Here is a 21,410-nt window from a genome sequence, read left to right on the forward strand (position 1 = left end):
ATAGCGTATGACTGCAGCAAAATATCCGTTGCATTCTTTTGTGCGTTTGTTCCTAACGAACAGAGGGAAGCAAGTTGCCGTGATCATCTGGTTGAGTCCGCGCGGGTGTAGGAAACAAAAAAGCGCCAGCAATAAAAGGGGGCAAGGACCTCATCGATCGCGCACTGACCCCTCGGTCCAGACTGCAGTCACAGACCTGTCTACCGCGCTGTCTACGAACTAAGCAGGGAGTCTACCTTTCATTCTCCGTTGGTACTCCGCAAATATCCTGTGCCTTCGCGCAAGTTTTCAAGGAACGTTTCTTTTCTTCTGCTTTCCGTCTTTTGCTTGACATCTGCTGCTGTTTTAGACTGCTGTTATTCAAGCCTGTGCACCACGTACAGGAATAGATCTACGGGCGTATCCAGCCCTAAAATTGAGTGTCCGCTCCCTAAGGACGAATATAAAAGCGTAGTACATGAAACAACCCCACGTCACTGTCGCGAAACAATAAAAAGGCATTTGACAATCATGGGAAGTTATTTTTTTATTATTCCATGTTAGTGCCGCGAAGCAACTGTCTACAAGCGGTGTACAGACGTGGACAGATGGAGAGAGGACAGCAGGAAGGACTGGGGGACAGAAGCATGGGGACTGGTCGCATATGTGGGTGGCCGAAGCCATCGAAGAACTACACAGGAACAAACACCACCGAAAAGCTTGAACCAACGACGAAACTTTCAAAATATGCGAATCCCGATTAAGTTATCTTCGATCATGTGGTGCAAACTTTATTTTGATGTGTGTTTCACGAGCAGTTTTCCCCCTGGCACAGACCTAAGGCTAGAACGAATTCTTTCCGTGGAACTGAGAGATCAATCTGTTTTTCATACGCTGCACTACTGGGTCTTGACGAGGCCTAGGTATTTCTGTATTCCTGGACCGTGCCCTGTAGGGGATTCCCTTCGTTTGGAATGTCAAATATACGGAGTGCACGGCGTTCCAGGAACACCCTTTTCACGTCAGACACTTCCCTTTCTTCTACGTGCGTGACGATATATATATCTGCAAATATGACCTTCCCCGGACGTACAGAAGACCACAGCGCCAGACCTGTTATGTCACACTGCCGTAGCACGGGCCATGTTCGTAATTCAGCAGTGATGGCCAGTAGTTAACTACATGTAGTTAAACTACCTGATTTTAGTTAAAAAGTAGTTATCAACTACTTGCAGAAATATAGTGGCAACTACTAGTTAAACTACTATTTTGAGTAGTGAACTACAGTAGTTAGGTTACTGCAGGCGCCAACTACTTCAGATTTTGCCGCAAGCTTTACTGGTCTAGTGAAGCCTCATTTGCTGTAAAATAATTCTGCAACTTAGTTTATTGAGTAGGCACAGAAAGAATCCCGCCGCAAGCATTGTATTTGACGATCGTAGCAATGGCTTGAGCCAAAGTTTGTCATTGCTCTTGATTCGTATTTAGGTGTCCAAGAACACTACAAGGGATTGTTGTTGATGGACAAGGTTAAGTAGTTATAGATGTAGTTAAAATACATTGCAGTTAGTTAACGAAGTAGTTTTAACTACTCCTCTGAAAAGTAGTTGAACTACTAGACAACAAGTAAACAACCCATGACGGTCAGTGAGCGAAGGTGTGCCGAGAATTCTACGACCTGATTGGTGGCTGGATAAAGAGAAAAAAAAATATAAAAGTAAATAAACGATACTGACCTTCGCGGTCAGTATTCCAAGAAATGAATGCCATTAGATATCTACAAATCACTTTCCTCGTGGCCTTGAAAACAACGGGCAAAACAGAACGGTGTGAACCTGTCCAACCGCATTAGTCGATGAGATCCGATATCTCCCAGGTCAAACAGAGATGCCGAACTTCCTCGCGTGTGGTTTCGCCTTTATTTATTTTATTTTTTTTAGCACAGTAGAGACCTCGTACGGCATGTGCAAGCCAATCTTGTACTCCTTGTAAAATGTGTAAATATTCAATGTCCAAGTTATGGGTCACTCTTCTTATTCACGCTAAAGTTGATGCAAAGAGTGTCCTACTCCCTACTACCCCCTCTCCCCTCTACATAGAGCTTCAATTGACCTCTGGTACACTCTCAGAAATGAACTTCACCGCGTGGCGCACTCCTAGCCAACCATAATCTCGAACGATATCGTTGTCTGCCCCGATTTGTCGAAAACGGGAGGCGTACGCCTTTTTTGTGACAATTAATGATCATCATACGTGTCACAAAAAATGTGTACGCTTCCCGTTTTCAACAAATCGGGGCAGACAACGATATCATTCGAGATGATGGTTGGCTAGGAGCGTGCTATGCAGAGAAGTTCATTTTTAAGAGTGCAGTCACTGAAGACAATAAAGTTTACTAGGTCAGCTACACCGTTGAAACTATAATAATGACAGCCAAATTTTTGTACGCCCCCCCCCCCCCCCCCCCCCCCATCAACACACAAATGCTTGCGACCGTATAAACTTCTTCATTACCCTCATTGCACAGAGTGATACCGTTATCACTCGCGATTTGTGGAAAGTACGGGGCGTACGCCCTTTTGTGACGATTAACGTATAAGTGCCACAAAAAGGTGCAAGCATCTCATTTTCAACGAAGCAGAAGAGAAAAACGATGTCGTTCGAGAGGACGGTTGACTGCAAGTAAATAAACCGGAGGTTTGCTTCCCACAAGCAGACACAAAGCAGATAAGTGTATGAACAACAGTGTATATTACTATATACTGTATATTAACTATATACAGTAGGGAGCTATTGATGCTCCGCCGTATTGTTGAGGGGATCGATGATACGCGATGGGCATCCAAATACCTCGTTGAAGTCTGACACTCCGCCCAGGATTCTACTCAATATCTTGGAACACAGTGAGTCTCGATTAGCTTTGCCACACCAGTTATGAAAAACGTAACTCATGTAGAAGATCTTCCCTCTGGTCATGTTCCAGGCGTCCATAGGTTTGTTCCAGGTCTCACCCTTTGTCAGCTTCACCACGGATGAAATGCAGTGTCTGAGGATGCGCCCGTAATCGAATCTATAACGCCGGCATAGACGAAATCGTTTCAGAAAATTCCGCGTTTCGTTGCTGTAATGGATATCATTCACAATCCTACTCAGCTCGTTTGCGAAGCTCACTCCGACGACAGCCATGTTTACCAGAGGGTCCGCCCCAATCGTAAAATTCAGACGACGATTGAGTATCGGCGGAACTAGTATATCGTACGGCGGAGACTTGGCTATTCGCATTTTCCTGAACGTACCAAATGCGTAGCGTGGAAGGTGCAGTCTCTGGTGGAAGAGACGCATGTCGTTTTCATATCGCTGTATGGCCAACTGTCTCTTGAAGAAGCCAGAGACGGCGACTGGAGGAGTGATGTTATCGAAGTGGAAGTCCGATGACAGGTAGAACACCTTGGGAAGAGCATCATGCACGACGGTCGAGTCTTCGGGAGAAAGACTTCGTATGACGAAGCGTCGTGTCACGTTGAAAATGGTCTCGAGTAAGTCTTCCCCGCGGGGGTCTCTGAATGTTTGAGCGATAGTCACGTCCCAGAGAAGATCCAAGCGAGTTGCCTTTCGATGGCATACGGCACTAGGCGTTGAAAGCCTGATGTCCTCCAGGAATGACGTCCACAGCTCCGCGCTGGCCTCTACGATAAGCAACGCTAGAGCAGCTGGTTGAGGACTGTTGATGATGACGTCCAAGTATCTCTTCAGCTTCGTTACGCTACTGTGGGCGAGGACGGACGGTAAATCGTAGGAAGAGCAGGCATACCACAACTTCGACCAGTCATCTGCTGGCACATTCGGCAGTATCTCCTGCAAGACAGCGTTACTGGAATTATATTGCTCTGCGCTTCCGTCTTCGAATGCTTTGACCGCGAGGTGGGAAAGGCTATTCAGGTGGATGACATTCCCGGTGGCAATATTGAAAGCGTCCAATCCTTTCTGCCGGAGTTTCAAATTTCCAGGTTTTGTCCACCTCAATGAGTAGTTTTCTTCCAGAACAATGATGCCGCTCATCACAATTGATACTCCGGGCTTCAGCCCATAGAGAAGGGTAAGCTGAAGCAGGGACGCCAGTCTGTCACTCGGTGTCGGTCTTTCTGGGAGCTTGAGGGCTTCTACGACGGCCTCTATCGCGGGCCGTATCGTCTCATCTTGGCGGTAGGCTTCTCGCAAACAGTCGATGTAAAACCCGGCGATGGCTCGACCAGCAGGAGTCTTACTGCGCGTGAATGTGGGAATCGTGACTTCGTGCAGAAGGATATTTTCGAGAAATGACGACTGCTGGGTGTTGTCCCAGTTGTAGCAGGTGTACTGGTAAAAGTCAGAGCAAGGGTTCACACTCATGTTGTAAGACCCCCACAGGAGGCGCAAGAGGCTGGGGCAACAGAAGGTGGTAGTTGTGTCTGCCTCGCTTTGTCCCAGAACTAGGAGGGTGGTGATCGCAACTGCTATGGCTGCTGATACAGCCATAAGAGATACGACGCATACTGCAACTCCTTTCCTCCACAAAAAAGCGTCGTCCGGCATAGGGGATTCTGACTACGAGGGCAACGACTCAAAGCTGCTTCTACAATGCGAAGGTCTGCACGCGATGTTTCGGTATTGGCTGTCGTTGCCTCGAGCGGAATGGCACAAGACAAAGAAAAAAATTCTTCATCGTCGTCGTCCTCGGAGCAGTGGCCGATATCCACTAAGGGCGATTGGCCAGGACTAGATGGAGATGCATAATGTATTATCATGCGGTCCTACCATCCTCCTTGTCCCGCGGGTGAAGCCGTGGGTCTCATGAGTCTTTAGAGATTACCCCGCACGAAACCCTGGCCAATCGCCCTGTGTGGCTGGTGGCCACTGTTCCTAGCGGTGCAAGAAGAAGAAGATGTAAAAACCCCGAGACTAGGGAACACGAAGGGACAGACATTTTGGCTCACGGCCATTATCTCATTGGTAGAAGAAGAAGAAGAAGAAGAAGACATTTTACATTATGCATCATCTTCACCAGCTCGCTTGCGTCCTAGCCATTTTTTCATTGTCTAGATGGAGAGCGTAGGCGTGGAGTTCCCTAACTACCAGCTATATATAGCTATTAGCAACTAGCTAACCCTACTAAGGAGGTTGAGGTGTGTCGGACCAATGCAATGCAGTAGCGAGGGGGGTGCGAGAGGGGGCAGACGCCCCGGGCGTCCTCACCGGAGAGGGCGCCGAACGGCATGTCCTAGCAGGTTGGTTGGCCAGTATAAAGTAGGAATGAAGAGAATTTTAGTTTACAGACTCGGCAGTGTAAATGTGCGCGTTTTCTTTTCCTTGTTTACAAGGCTTCTGACAGCAGTGAGGGAGGGGGCTTCAGATTTGCCCTGCCCCTGGCGCAAACTCGCCTGGCTACGGCTCTGTACCAACGCTAGGTGTAGGATCCGAGGGAAAGAGCCGTGGAGCAAAACGCGCAAGACGAAAGGTGTGGCGAACATAATTTCGCAGCTCAAAAGCGCTGGCTAAGAGTCACACTAGCCAAAGGCAGCCAAAAAATATATCAGGGAGGACCCTTATTCTTCTTCTTCTAACTGGATAGTATCTGGAGCTATGTGGTCAACCAGTAATTCTTATTATTGTAACATATTCTGTGCTCCATGTCCTGGGGATGTCACACGGATGTACAAGCTACACTGTTAAAACAGAACTTCACCACATAGCACGCTCCTAGCCAACCATCATTCCGAATGATATCATTCTGTGCATTGATTTGTTGAAAATGAGAGGAGGCGCGTATCTGGGACAGATTATCTTGTCCCAGATAGGCGCCTCCCTCCTGTTTACGAACTTATGACGTTCCATCACTCTAAAAACAGAACTTCACCGCATTGCACGCTGTGCACCAGCCATTGCCGCGAATGATATGGTTACCGCTTCTGATTCGAAGAGAGAGGGGGGCGTACGCCTTTTTCTGGCAATTTTCATATATCCAAACTGCCACAAAAAGGCGCACACCCACACCTCTCTTCGAACCAGAAGCGATAACCATAGCATTCGCGGCAATGGTTGGCGCACAGCGTGCTATGCGGTGAAGCTCTGTTTTTAGAGTGCATTGTGTACATCCCCGCAACATCCGTGCGACGTACGGGACGTGTGTGACATCTGCGACTTTTCTAGGACGTCTCAGGGATATATGGTGTCTACTGGGGCACACAGCCCGCAGCGTCCGTCTCCAGCAAAAGCGGTACGTGAGAGATTGCATAGGCTTTGCCCCCCCCCCCCCCGGATGCACTTGGCCCCTCCACTTCAGTTTTTTACAACACCCCCACGTTCATGCACCACTGGCTCCATAGGTCGATTTCCCCTAATTCTTTGGGGCGTACCCCCCCCCCGGATGCACTTGGCCCCTCCACTTCAGTTTTTTACAACACCCCCACGTTCATGCACCACTGGCTCCATAGGTCGATTTCCCCTAATTCTTTGGGGCGTACCCCCCCCCCCCCCGGATGCACTTGGCCCCTCCACTTCAGTTTTTCACAACACCCCCACGTTCATGCGGTTTGGGATAAACCACTAGCTCCATAGGCCGATTTCCCCTAAATCTTTGGGGCGTACCCCCCCCCCCCTTTGACTCTTCGAAACACCTATAGATGCATCACGTGCCCTGAGAAGGCCAGACGGACTTCGAGATCCGGAAACCCACTGACAAGTATAGTCACAGGGACAATCACCAAGGGCAGCCATATACAGGGTGTTTGCTCTAACGTGTCCAGAAATATTATTTGAAGCGAGGGATAAAAGAGAAACGAGCCCTACTTTTCAGCTACTTGACTTAGAAACAGGTGCTACTAGTGAAGCAGTACCTGTTTCTTACTCAAATAGCAGAAAAGTACCACTTGTTTTTTTCTTTTATCGCTCGCTTTAAATATAATTTTTGGACACGATAGAGCAAACACCCTGTACACCGCACGTGTCCAGAGTTTCGTGCTGAGGAATGCATGTGGTCCGGAAAACGTAGCCATGTACATAGGATGATCACCTTTACCTTTTTTGATGACCGAGTAGTAGCATGGCAGCCAGACGACGAACCTATGCACTGCCCCATGGACTATATACTAGCTGCTGGACAAGGTGATGAACATAACAGAACGCGGCGCCAGCACAGATACACTCCCCTCTCATAGTGTATTACGCGCAATCCGTTGCTCATTTCGTTTATTGGTGTAAGGAACGGACGCGCTGGATGACTCATGTGGCGTAATGTATCAACGCCCGTGTAGACTTACATTGTACGACATCTTCTCCGTGTCGTCTGCAAGCAACGTCAATTTAGAATAACTGTGTGCGGGAAGGAAACTGTTTTCTTGCGGTGTTGGGTCCACTTTCGCCATTTCCTCATTCATGTTATTCAGACGTTCGATCCCCGCCGTGAGGTAATCAGATTCTGATTGAGCTTGAAGCGCATCAACCAAAGTTCAGCGTATTTTCAGTGCCGTTTTCTCCTTTTAATTGTTACTAAATTGAATTACGTTCATACAGATTTGTTGGATTTATACATGTATAATAAAGAGCGGTCAGCTTGCAATGAACTCTCTATCTGGATATGTCTGAAACTGGATTTCCAGTGATTTATATACTCGAACAATCTCCTCTGTCTGTCTGTCTGTCTGTCTGTCTGTCTGTCTGTCTGTCTGTGCGTCTTCTTTCTCGCATCTGATCAAAACAGGGGGGAGACGCCTATCTGGGACAAGATAACCTGTCCAAGATAGGCGCTCCCTCCCATTTTCAATAAATCAGTACACAGAATGATATCATTCGGAATGATGGTTGGCTATGAGCGTGCATTGTGGTGAAGTTCTGTTTTAACAGTGTAGGATGCATTTTCGTCTAATAATCCTGAACGAATAACCAGATGCACATTGTTTCACACTATACTCTATATTTGCCGTCCGTTCGCTTCAAAAATACAGCGTAATGGCAAGCTTTGTATACACATGACAACGGGTTCGTTTTGGTTCCGTTAAAAACACGGGCGAGAAAAACGTTAGTGTTGGTGCACCCGTTCGCGAATTAGTTAGCCCGGGGATTTGATTGAAACACCCTGCATATATATACACCCGATACAAAGCTTGACATTCCGCCACTTATATCCTCTATTTCTGTCAGGCAAGACACGTTGAATATGGTCTCCATTCTCACCCATTTTCATTTTGCTTTCCCGTACACTCTTAAAAATGAACTTCACCGCATAGCACGCTCCTAGCCAACCATTATCTCGAATGATATCGTTAGCTGCCCTGATTTGTTGAAAAAGGGAGGCGTACGCCTTTTTTGTGACACGTATGCTGTTCATAATTGTCACAAAAAAGGCGTACGCCTCCCGTTTTCAACAAAGCAGGGCAGATAACGATATTATTCGAGATAATGGTTGGCTAGGAGCGTGCTATGCGGTGAAGTTCATTTCTAGGCGTGTGTGGACACGGGTTATCGTACGCGTGACCAACGTCCACGTGCTGTCTATACAAGTGGTAGAGGAACAGCATATGCTGGCGTCGGCTCAAACTCTGAATCACCGCGCGTTATCGCAGACGGCAGACAGAAAGCATTTTCCGGATGCTTCATCCACTGGGCAGGTGCAGGCAGAAGGTCGGGTTCGGTCGTTTCACAAACGGATGAAACTTACCTGGTCTTGCGAATCAACGCACGACAGGGACGACTTCCAACAGCATTCTGGAATGCACCATTGAAACACATGCAAACAATAACCACACTGAATAAAACGATGAATCGGCTATAGCCGTTACGTAGAATTTAAATTCGGAGTGGATTTTCACGTACACTCTTAAAAATGAACTTCACCGCGTAGCACGCTCCTAGCCAACAATGATCGCGATTGATATCGTTATCTGCCCTGATTTGTTGAAAAGTGGAGGCGTACGCCTTTTTGTGACACTTATGTTGTTCATAATTGTCACAAAAAAGGCGTATGCCTCCCGTTTTCAACAAATCGGTGGAGATAACGATATCATTCGAGATCCTGGTTGGCTAGGAGCGTGCTATGAGGTGAACTTCATTTCTAAGAGTGTAAGGTGAGTACAGGTCTATTTGTATGGCGACATGCTGCAAGTGCCGCAGGGTATAGGGCTGCGGATAATTTCGACCACCTGAAGTTCTCCTGACGTGCTAGAAGCAATGTTTACCTCCTCCCACAATTCCTGCCGTCCTCGGCCGATCGAACCCGCGATCTTGCTCTCGGCAAGCCAACACATTACCGACTGAGTTATTGATGACGCATCTACTATTATGCAGAATGATCACTTCCGATTTATTTATTTGTTCATTTCCAGAAACTCGTGACCTCCATCTAGAGGCCTAAGTAGGAGTGCAGTATACGAGAGTACAAAACACAAATACGCACTACAAACAAAACAGGCTCGAGTAAACACCCAACACACTTGAAACAATCATAAGTATGACTGAATAATCTGTGGAACGCACGGGCATACGTATTTTTGTGACAATTAAACATAACGGCATAAGCGTCACAAAAAGGTGTACGGTCCGTGCTTTCCACAATTCAGGGGAGGGACGGGTGACATGCGATGTTTGGCAAGGAGTGTGTTATGCCGTGAAGTTCTGTTTGTATGTGAAGCGCACGTGTTACTGGGAGGTACCCGGGTTCGAATCCCGGTGACGCCTGTGCTGTCTGCGGGTTTTTCCTGGTTTTGCCTCAGAAGCTGTCAGGCATATGTCGGCACAGTTCCCTTAGAAGTCGGCCCAGGACGCACATTCCCCCAGAGCGTTAGTCGTGACGCTGCCTACCTCTGTGAGGCCGACAACGGCGAGCTCTTTCAACAGTACCAGCACCACCACCACCACCTCTTTATTTTCCCGCCACCGCCCTCGTCAATGTCTGACGACATAAGGACGACCAGAGGGGATGAGGCAGGGATTATTGGTAATCCAATAAACGTACAGGAGAACAATTTTGGAAAACTTTCTATAGGCGAGAGCATACAGGTGGTCCACCAACCATGATAGAAATTCATAGTAAAAAAACGTAGGCCCCGGAGAGACATGCGACCAATGGATTTTTTTCTGCCAATAACTTTTGACACATATTGGTAACATTTTTATTTCATTTCAATTGACGGAAAGTTAATTTCTTGAATTGAACTCCGAAATTTCCCTAAGCAACCTAACGTTTTCTTTGCGGAAATGGGTTCCCCGTGGAAGTTTTACTTAGTATAGCCATAATCCCTCTCGTAATTCAATGGCAATTGCCGAAATAAATTCGCCGAAATTCCGTGGAAGTGAGCCCTTGGCTCCGCCTCTTTTTTGACGGCTCGTAGTTTGAGCGCAAAGCTGCGAAGAAAGGAGGTTACATTGACACGCCACACAAGGGGGGAAAGGGTTACAAGCCTTACCCACAGAACAAACACACACGGTGAGTGCGGGAATCAGAGCTATCTTTTCAAAAATGAGGTCACCCGACGGCTTGTACCCCTTTCCCCTTTTGTGTCAATGTAACCTCCTTTCTTCGCAGCTTTGCGCTCAAACTACGAGACGTCAAAAAAGAGGCGCAGCCAAGGGCTCATTTCCACGGATTTTCGGCGAATTTATTTCGGCAATTGCCATTGCATTACGAGCGGGATTATATGTGCTATTCTGAGTAAAATGACCACGGGGAACCCATTTCCGCAAAGAAAACGTTAGGTTGCCGTGGAAAATTTCGGAGTTTAATTCAAGAAATTAACTTTCCGTCAATTGAAATGATATAAAAATGTTACCAATATGTGGCAAAAGTTATTGGCAGAAAAAAATCCCTTGACCGCATGTCTCTCCGGGGCCTACGTTTTTTACTATGAATTTCTATCATGGTTGGTGGACCACCCTCTATATCGTCCTTCTACCTCCTCGTGTTGACCACACTCTAAAAGGCAAGTTAACTTCCCAACATAACACGCTCAGCGTTCTCTTTCGTGATTTGTTGAAAACGGGAGGTGTATACTCCTTTTTGTGCCAAGTTAGTGATGGAGGTAATATTTGATTATCACAAAACCGCATCATTCGGCGTTATACACTCTTAAAAATGAACTTCACCACATCACACGCTCCTAGCCAACCATCGTTCTTTCCCCTGATTTGCTGAAAACGGGGGGCATACGCCATTTTTGTGACATTATGCAGTTCATAATTGCCACAAAAATGGCGTACGCCCCCTGTTTTCATCAAATCAAGGGTGAGAGCGTTGTCATTCGGGACGATGGTCGGCTAGGAGCATCCTGTGGGGTAAAGCTCCGTTTTTAGAGCGTATACGGTCGGCGCTAGAGCCATAGAAAGGAGAATGAAAATAACGTTCCACTCAGGGATTTACCCAGCATCCTCCTCAAACACCCCTCAAAAAGTCAGCAGATAAGGGTGTCAAATCCCCTACGGAATTCCAACACCCCGCTGAGATGAAAATCTTGCGCAAATCCCCCGACATCACTGTAGAGGTCAGGGCATTTTGTGGTAATTTCGAACGTCCAGCAACATATACGGAGGCGAAACAATCAGCAAAACTTAATCATAGGACGAAGATCCTCCATTCATTCCTGTCGTTTTGCCACCGCTTGGAGCAGTTTCCATTATGAAATGCCGAGGTAAGTATGTTTATGGAAAAAGTCAATGAAAACATCTCCCACTTTCTCGTCGCAAGGTCGAGTTGGTTGCCAATGCTGCACGTTACGAAAGTAGGCTAGGGCGAATGTTTACGCAAATTTTGCCGTCGTCCAGACGGGGCGAAGACGTGCGTGGGCGTCATGGCTTGCAACTCCCAGGAATGTCCAATGTCTCATAGTGCATCTTACGCAAGGTGTGCTTTCCCGCGTGGCGCAGCGCGAGTTCTGATGTACGTAGTATACAGGTCTATAGAATTCCAAAGAAGCCGGTGACGTAGTCCGAAGAATATCTTCCTTTTGCTTACTTGGTTGGCTGCTCTCTCCAACGGGAAATCTGTGTTGGAGATTTCGTAAAACAGAAACAAATAAGAAGATATCATACGCATACATCCTTGTAACGAAGTACATTAAAGAAAATATGTATTATCGCTTTATTCGAAGTCTTGCGCTGTGTCGACCGAAATGCACGTGTTTCGAACCCGATAATTCGAAGTGTCCGCTTAGTGCGAAAGGCGAGCCGGTAAGCAGCACATACGGCAAACTCAGATTGCGTGTGTGTGTGTGTGTTTCCCTCTCACTCCCACTATCTTTGTTTTCCGCATAAATTATCAAGCTACCAAGGTGCTCACGACCAAGGTTTGTCCGACTGCATGAGAAGCGTCCGCGGTGTTTCCGCAAACTTCCAAGGCTATACTGCCACTGTTTCTATGTGACACTTCCGCTGTTATTGAATTGCCGCTTATATCGAACTTTTCCCTGTCCCGTTGAGTTCGTTATAACGAAGGTTTGTATTTCCCAAATCGTTGTGGCACAAGAAAGAAAATGGCCGGTACAATCCCATTCCGCATCCGTCCTTATACGGTAGGGTTTCGGCCGGTTCTCGGTATTTACCGAAAACCACCGAAAACGGTTCGGCGAGAAATTGTTCGTGCCTTCGGAGAAAACAAATAACCGCCGCCACTAGGCTCAGCAATTTGGCCGGACCGGTCCCAGAATACCACCACTGAGACACTAGTTTTGCAGGGGAATATAGGGGATACAAAGGTGCTAACTGGGGCTGTACGAACATAACCTCTGAGCAACATTTTCTAAGTATATTTCACAGAAAAGAGCGATGTGCCATGTCTTGCGAGCGAGGTTGAATATGTACATGACGGTCTTTTATATAATAAGTTCAAGTTGTAAAAGGCTATTGGTTCTCAAGTAATAAAGGTGTTGAAATGCTTTTTCTTTTTTTGCCGATTTTCCCCTTGGGTGGAAACATCAGAAAAGTTATCGCCGGAAACCGCCGTTTCTAGTTGTCCGAAAAATCAGGGTTTTTTATTTCCACCGAATTTCGGAAAATATATCCGCCTAAAACCGAAACCCTCCACCCAACCATTGCGCGGCAGGGCAGCGACACAACGGAAATTTCGTCGTCCTAGTGACCAATCCGCATCTGTCGTCTAACGAATTTCGTCGACAGGGTGTCCCAGAAAACGTGTCATTGAATTTTAATAATAATAATAATAATAAAAAAACTACGTCACATAGAATCATGCGGTTCAATTTTGCGAGTACTTAGTATTCTACTCAAATACTTTTCAAGGTTGAGTGTGTAGCACTCTATTTAGGTAAAATTTGTCTCGTACTCTCAGTAACCTAAGTAATATACTTCTTATGTGTGTCTCGTACAAGCCTGCCCTAGCTTTATGTAGTGAATCGGAACAACATGTAATCGAAACTCCCTGCCAAAACGACAGCCGACAGCGACTGCCATCAGCGAAATTTAATGGCGGCGCCCATGCGATATGCGTGCGGCAAATTTTGTACATATTTCGGCCACTCAGGATTGCATCATATAACCTTTCCGCTATTATAAATGTCGCAAAACATGTTACTGTACTCATATTTAACAAAAAAATCAACTGTATTATTCCCTTCTTCAAGAAGAGCTATCTACCGGCTAAAATCATACAGCAACACAGTTCTCGTTCCAAAAACTACATTTCCTCAGCGCATCAGTTTTGCCAAGAGGTGCGAAAGGGACCGTGAAATCGAAAAGGTAACGAGGGTAGATCTCTGTGAAGAGACTATACAGGCCGGAAAAACGCCGAAAAAATCCGCGTAAATTTTTGTTTTCAGGCTGCTTGCTTTGCTGACCACTACAGTTGGCAAAGACAAAATAACGACGGGCCAGAATTCATCTTTCACGATGGTCCGCCTTACGCCAATGGGGACACACATTTGGGACATGCCGTTAATAAGGTGCAGTATAGTCAATGCTAAAAATAAAATGTCAAGTGTTTGCGAATTTTGTCAACTTTCTCTGACATGACTCTGACTTGTGTGCAAACTATGGCATCAGATTCTGAAAGACATAACAACAAGATACAAGTCACTCTCTGGCCATCGTGTTCACTATGTTCCTGGCTGGGACTGCCATGGGCTGCCAATTGAAGTTAAGGCCGTTTCAAGTGCAGACAGCAATTCTCCTATTGAAGTACGCCAAAAAGGTACAAAACAGTGGTCCCCGTACCACTGGTCGAGGGTGCATCCAAAGTGGCTATGTCCAGTGGTATCACTAGGGTACGCGTCATCCGGTGGGAACTCCTTGCATTCCCCCCCCCCCCCATCGATAATGGATCCCTTTCCATACCAGGCAATACATGACAAATACGATATTACAGTACATGATCATGTGCGTGATCATGACCATGTGAACTCATATCATTTTTGGGTCATTGTGCTGCCGAGAAAAACAGGAAACGGTGGTACTTGTGTGGTGCGTCACCCGGTGCCGTACCCCTTGCACCCCCTAGTGACACCACTGGCTATGTCATGTCACTCCCATTCCATTGTTAGGGTGACTAGAATTTAAAAAAAAATATTTTGTTAAATGCTGGCATGAAATACCAAGTGTATAGCATTCCAATACAGCATTCTATTGACTTCTTCATACTTACAAACATCACACGACTTCTGCAAGCAAGACCATAAGATGCAGTGGACCTTTTTCACACTCGTGTCGTATCCTAGTGGCTGTCCAGCGAAACACAGCCGGCGCCATCTGTTGAATATGTAGGCAACCCTCTCTGGTGCCGTCAGGGTCATAGAGCACGTGCAGACGCGTTGTGAAACGGGTCCATTGAGTTCTCACTCCCACTACTTGCGGTGAAAGTTAATCCCAAAGCTGAGGAAAGAAAATTCTTAATGTCTGCATAAGTTTGTGTTATTTGCAGGTACAAGTTTATACGTCTGTTATCACTATTGTACAGTCATACTGAACAAGATAAAACCTTTACAGCCCGAAGGTTTGCTGCAAATACTATCAAGAAACAGATGAGTTCCTTTAGAAACTGGGGCATTATGGCAGACTGGACAAAACCATACCAGACATATGACCCTAGTTACGTTGCACAACAACTTCAGGCTTTTCTCTCACTCTACGAGAAGGCAGGTAGCCGACAGCTATAACACACGATTTGACCTGTCTCTGAATTGAACTGCTCTAGATTTCCTAAACTTTGTCCGCAGGGCTACATATTTCAAGACTATAAGCCTGTATTCTGGTCACCTTCTAACAGGTAAGAGAACGGTTGCAAACAGTAGATGGTCCGACGAGCATAACAGTAATTTATTCTAGGACAGCACTGGCTGAGGCAGAGCTGGAGTATAACAAATCCCACGAGAGGTAATCGGAATGCTAGAAATCTTGTAAACAAATGTGTACTTTCTGACACATGAAACTAGGAAGACATTATACCAAACACCTTTTCAGCTGGTCTATTTTTGTGGCATTTCAACTGGCAAAAGTCCCAAACTTTCTAGCCTCCATTTTGCGTAAGTATATTTTCTATGCACCATTGTACAGCTGTCAGTTTAGCAGGTCAGTGAATGAACAATAAAGATACTGTGTAGAGTATACCCATAATGATGCGATGAATAAGGTGTTCCAAAAATGTGCACAAAGTGCACAATGAAAAACCAGTTTGCATAATAATGTGCAGTCAACAGTATTTCATTATGTGCTGTTTTCATTATGGCACATACCTTGTCTGGCATTACAACTTGGCTGTCATGGACTATATTTACAGCAAAAAATGCCCAAGTTGGAGCCTTAATATGGACGACTACGCCCTGGACTCTGCCAGCAAATCAAGCAATTTGCTACTCACCAAAACATGAGTTGGTCTCAAACATCTTATCTGTAGGATCATAACTTTTTGTTGCACTTGTCAGACTTGGGAGTTTTCTGCCCTTTACCATTGATTTGTATTGGTTGTATATTAGTAAATTTGTGCCTTGTCTGCTTGAAATGGAAGTGAATTTCTCTGTTGGCAAATGACTACAAGCAGAAACAATTTTCTGACAGATATTGCATTGTGCAATCTGAAAGTCACGGAAAGTACTTCCTTGTGGCATCTGATATGGTAGACAGTGCTCAGCATCATTTGAAACACGGACTAAAAGTTCTGACAAAATTTCCAGGTTAGTTACCATGATGCTACATTTTTGTGTCACTGAAACTACAATTAGAAAAAAAAATGAAACAGGACATAGAATAAATAAAACATTTATGAAGTCACAAGCATAGTGCCATTGCTGATGTTTCCTTCTCTCAGCGGCGGCATGATATATGCGCCAAATGTAGCAACAGCGATTTTTCATCCGAAGAAGTGCCGTGTCATACATGAAAGCTTGTGATTATAAACGCTTCAATGGTGCTCCGTCCTTTTCATTTTTTCGGAGTTCCATTTTTTTGGCCTTGACTGTTACGTAGGAGACCTTGTTCTAGTTACCTCAACACTAGAGTCCTCACTTTTTGCTGAATATTGCTGCGCAGGCGCCCTCTTGAAAGGTGTCACCTATCTACATCCTTTACACCCCGAAAGGGAGCAGTGCCTAATAGAAGGGGACCATGTTACCATGGAGAAAGGCACAGGATTAGTGCACTCTGCACCAAACCATGGGCTGGAGGACTACCAAAATACACAGAAGCACAAGATACCCTTAGATGTAAGGCAATTTGTTTCATACACCCATACCATTTATATTGGCCAAAACTGTTCTGAACAACACTCTTGAACCATGAATGTCATGAAACTATTAATACGTAGAGCCGTGTGTTTCAGGGTTAAACACTGTAAAGTGTAAACAGATTTTTACCCTAAGTTTCAGGGATGCTGGAGAGACATAACAGAATTTTTTCCCCCATCCATTCTAGGAGTGTCTGGTTGACGAAAAGGGATGCTTCACAGCTGGTGCAGGGGAGCACCTCTCAGGCCATGAAGTCTTAGGATCAGGTTCCCATGTGGTAATGAAGTTATTAGAGGACCGGATTGAACACGTCGGAAAATACACCCACAGCTATCCCTACGACTGGCGCAGCAAGAAACCAATTATTGTGAGATCTTCTCGTCAGTGGTTCATAAATCTGGACCAGCTGAGGATAAGAGCAATAGTAAGTCATGGCTGTGTAATAGTGACTGAAAATGCTTAAAAGGATACTTCAGTGTGTTCTTCTGTTACTTTAGTTTGCGCAACAAAAATGTAGCGATCCAAACCATGCGCACATTAAACACATTTCAGCGAACAATAGGAAAATCACGTTCGACACAGATCTGAATGCACATTTTTGCAGCGGGTCTTGAAGAAAAAGTTAAAATATGAGCTAACTGTCTGTGTGCTAAAATTTGTTACGTAGAAGTATATTGACATGCTGCTTCTGCATGACAGGAATGCCTCGAGGGCGTCAAAATAACCCCAGAGAGTGCAAGGAACATGTTTGTAAACCAGCTCGAACAAAGGCCACACTGGTGCATTTCGAGACAACGCTACTGGGGAGTTCCCATCCCGGTGCTTTTTAGGGACAAGACTGCGCTCACATCAAGGCATGACAAAGTTCAGATCCATTAATCGTGTAGTGGTTTGTCAACAAAGTTAAATGAAGTGTTACTGTGGATGTCATTGTGCGTTTCGGTTTTTGGTCACTAGGGCTAGGAGCTGTTTGAGAATACATGCTTTTTCCAAAGAAGTGTAAAGATATGTACATATCTATGAATGGATATTTAATACATACCACCATGTGAGGGGGGTGGGGGGTGCTTGAGGGAAAAGGACAGGAATGCCTTTACCAGACCCTTGCTCACCTACTTCTGGCAATGAGCAACAATAGTGCCCTAGTACCCATTTGAACTATAACGACAAATAATTCCTAACCAAAGTGATAAATTGCATATTATTGAAGAGCGTTGCAAGACGTTTTGTGAGCATTGAGCATGAATGACCAAAAAATTCCATGGTGCACAGGTTGCATTGAAGTGCTGTTTTGGATATCAGTAGGTATATTTTGCAGGAAATTTGTGGACCACTTATGTACTCTTGTCTTGCAAGAAGGAAGTGATATTTGGTGGACAGCTCCAATGGATAAGCTCGTGACACAGGAGATACGTGATGATGTATGTAATGAACTTCCTGAATCTCAAAACATGCATGGCAACTTCACAATAACCCCATATATAACTTGACAGCTCAAATTGGCGGCCGACGAGAAGATAGAAAAAGGATGCGACATAATGGATATCTGGCTGGATAGTGGTCTTAGCTGGAAGATGGTTCTCCCTGGTAAATATTGCCGTTGCAAAATGTTGTATTGTTTACGGCTTAAAGCATTACAAGAAAGTGAATAATGCTACCCTTAAATTAATAACTGCAGAGTCGAAACAGGCAGACATCTATCTTGAAGGCGGTGATCAAATCAGGGGATGGTTCCAATCATCCCTCATAACAAGCGTGGCACTTCGGAACCAAGCACCTTACAAGTAAGAGCGCTCGTGACATGTCATGCTTGTTTGCACCCTTGTTCAGCATCTCACACTTTTTGCAGACATATTTTCCTCCATGGTTTTACACTGGACTCTGAGGGGAGGAAGATGTCAAAGTCTCTCGGAAATGTAACTGATCCACATACGGTAATGAATGGTGGAAAGGTATGATCCAGATCCCTCAGTTAAGCTACCATCAGCGTTGTAAAAATTATAACTGTTATGCTTCCAGTTATTTTTGGTAAGAGTTTGTAGTATAAAAGGAGCCGATAAGCAGGCGATATATTTGGTCACTTTGCCTCTTCCATCGGTAACATGTTTGAAGAAAGATCACTGCCATGATTTTCTTTTGTGCCCTGAACACACCCTGATAAGCCTGACTGATACTTAAACCAAGATCATGCTCCTTCTGAGGCAGCTTTTGACATGGCTTCCACCATGGGGAATGGCTCTTTAGCCTACATTCTATGCAGTTCAATTGGCTAGATCGAGGAAAGATGTGAGCCGAGAGAGGGCTATGTGGAAGTCGAAATCCGCTGTTTAGCCGAATCCTTCCGCATTCGTTGTTGCAGCCAAAGTGGGACAAAACACCCTCCCACAGGCAGGCAGGCAGGACAGCAGGCACCAATTGAAAAAGCAAAATCAGTTCCACATGAATCGAAACATCTATGTATTATTTTAGTGTATTCAGACTGCACAGTTTGCTTCTGTTGTTGCATATTCCTTGCACTGGACACCACAGTGCAGTTTAAAAAACTCTGTTACAAAACTGCAACTGGTAGGATGTGCCTGCAAGGTATGCTATTAGTGCTATTTAAACAATCTTACTAACCAGGCTCACGTTTGGCGCAACTAGGACCCTAAACTGGAACCGGCGTACGGAGTGGACGTGCTACGTTGGTGGGTAGCAAGTCATGCAAGCGACAACGAGAATGTTACTGTGGCACAGCATATATTTAGTGAGTGCCATGCCAGCGTTTCAAAAGTATGTACCCGTATGGACCCGTATAGACCGTATGCACCCGTATAGACAATGCATTTGACCTTCAGAATAACGCACCACCCTTTCTCTGCGACAGTTAAGAAACACACTGAGATTCTGCCTTGGTGCCCTTCAAGATTTCTCACATGAGATGCATTTATGTTCCTACGAAGATCTCCTGCCAGTTGACCAATTCATGCTACACCTGCTGTACGATTTTAATTTGAAAGTCAGTATTTTCCAGAATAATCTCGTTAGTGTAACCATCGCATGTCGTATATTGGATGATGGTACATTTCCCTTAGGTCACATCACGGTATGAAGACCTCCAGTACAATCACGCGTGTTCACAAATTATGAATTTTGTAGTAAATGAAGCATCTTCGTTCTATTTTCAAGCTGTTAAGGACAGGTAAGTGAAGCTAATATTCACAATTTCAAATTGAGGGAACATGTATGAATCCCTAAGCGTAGACCAGCTGCTAAAGCCCTGTACTTGCGGATGAAAAGAGGTCATTGCAGGCTGCTTAATGATTTCCCCAACGGTACTAGTGGATTGCCTTATGATCTATGCAGCAGTGTGCTACTATACCAAGGCTTTTCACAACTGAACTCAATGCTCCTGCTTTGATTGCAGAAGAGTATTTGAAGTGTAAATTCATTCTTGAAGTGCCTCGAAAGTAGCAACCGTTAAGGGCTTTATGGTATGCTAAGCACGTAGTTGCTACGCTTGCTGACTTTTACGTATCGTTAAACGTTTCAGGTAGCGTAGTAGTAGATCATCCCACTGTTGGTGCCTTTTCAATAATTGCGATTCTTTGATTTAAATGTTGTAGGCTTTACTGCGATGCCTCAAACTCGTTGACGAGACGATCCTGTCAGACTGTACTGAGCCATACCCTGGATGTCCTGGCACGTTTAATTGCGCCAGTGTTGCCACACCTATGTGAAGAAGTGTTTCTGCATCATCCCGAAAATAAGTGTGGTACGTGTCGTAACAGATACATTGTGCTTGGCGCATTCTTGAGATTTGGTGGTATGTGTGCTCCGCAACGTGCATTAACGGGACCATGTCCAACTTTGACCCACCAAGCTAAGACAGGACTCTTCAGACGAAGATGGCAACGCCTGCCAAGTCACTGGGAAGAGAAGCACTTTGACGCACTGAGAGAACCTCTTTGGGGACTGAGGGAGGCTGTGAATAAGATAACCGGTTCCAATTCGAGGCAACATGATGTCATCATTTCTGCACGTGAAAACTCTCCTCAATTGAACATCATACACGTGAGTACCGGAAAGCTAATGTACAGCAGTAATTAATGCCACGGGGCAAGGAGGACTCCGCAGTGTCTTCGGCATCGCGCCATTTAAAAACTCCGGTGTGATAACTCTCCGACTCTGTACTTATTATATTCCCACAGAAGCTTCAAGTGGAAGAAGTAGCCATTCACTCTGGATTGACTGATATACTACAAGTGGCATCTGTGAGATTCGCAACTTGTCTGGAGCCGCCACAAGCAAAGGGTCAGGGCAGCAACAGTGATACTGTCGTGCTCGATGAAGGTGTGTTAGACTCGGGACAGTCTGGAGTACACCAGAGCAGCGCTGGACTAATGATGTGTTCCACTTGTGCTCCAATTTCAGAGACAGGCTTACAAGTAACGGCACTGCCCACAACGTACGCGCTGTGTGGCCGTTGCAGAAGGCACATTTCCCCGAGTGTTGGACATCTCTGCAAAAGGTGCGAAGAAGTGCTGGAGGAATACCGGTTGTCACTGCAAGTATGCTGAGGCAGTGTGCCAGAAACTTTCAACTTCCGTGACAGCGTCTTCATTCTACATGTCGATACTGTTTGATTTATACCTAGAAGTTCCCCTTGTTGAGGAAAGTCTGTGCTACTACAGTTTTGTGAAGTGAACATTGGCTCGAAGTGAGGACCGCAAATAAAAGAAGGGGAAAAAAAAAAAAAAA

At 45.5% G+C, this 21,410-nt stretch overlaps 1 protein-coding gene across 2 annotated transcripts; it reads left to right on the forward strand.

The window, feature by feature from the left end:
- The first annotated feature begins 13,397 nt into the window (after nt 1–13,397).
- On the forward strand, nt 13,398–21,410 carry LOC135401492 (isoleucine--tRNA ligase, mitochondrial-like). Of its 2 annotated transcripts, XM_064633932.1 has the most exons (23): nt 13,398–13,695; nt 13,776–13,898; nt 13,999–14,146; nt 14,938–15,086; nt 15,168–15,217; nt 15,277–15,324; nt 15,412–15,473; nt 15,728–15,818; nt 16,006–16,121; nt 16,477–16,649; nt 16,858–17,094; nt 17,370–17,524; nt 17,989–18,091; nt 18,164–18,257; nt 18,349–18,454; nt 18,520–18,622; nt 19,314–19,442; nt 19,537–19,668; nt 19,745–19,851; nt 20,276–20,424; nt 20,533–20,723; nt 20,861–21,002; nt 21,084–21,410. In XM_064633932.1, the coding sequence occupies exons 1-23, from the start codon at nt 13,513–13,515 to the stop codon at nt 21,227–21,229; spliced, it is 2,937 nt and encodes a 978-aa protein (XP_064490002.1). In that variant the 5' UTR covers nt 13,398–13,512; the 3' UTR covers nt 21,230–21,410. The 2 variants fall into 2 exon arrangements, with proteins under 2 accessions (XP_064490002.1, XP_064490003.1); XM_064633933.1 differs by lacking the exons at nt 13,398–13,695; nt 13,776–13,898 and having other exon boundaries at nt 14,054–14,146; nt 15,264–15,324.

This window comes from Ornithodoros turicata, chromosome 7, assembly GCF_037126465.1.
Source record: "Ornithodoros turicata isolate Travis chromosome 7, ASM3712646v1, whole genome shotgun sequence".
Lineage (NCBI taxonomy): Eukaryota > Metazoa > Arthropoda > Arachnida > Ixodida > Argasidae > Ornithodoros > Ornithodoros turicata.

Coding starts and splice junctions, on each gene's coding strand:
- LOC135401492 (XM_064633932.1), top strand. CDS start 13,513: ATGTCGCAAAACATGTTACTGTACTCATATTTAACAAAAAAATCAACT. Junction 17,095..17,369: donor AGCTGAGGATAAGAGCAATA/GTAAGTCATGGC, acceptor TCTGCATGACAG/GAATGCCTCGAGGGCGTCAA. Junction 17,525..17,988: donor AAGACTGCGCTCACATCAAG/GCATGACAAAGT, acceptor TATATTTTGCAG/GAAATTTGTGGACCACTTAT.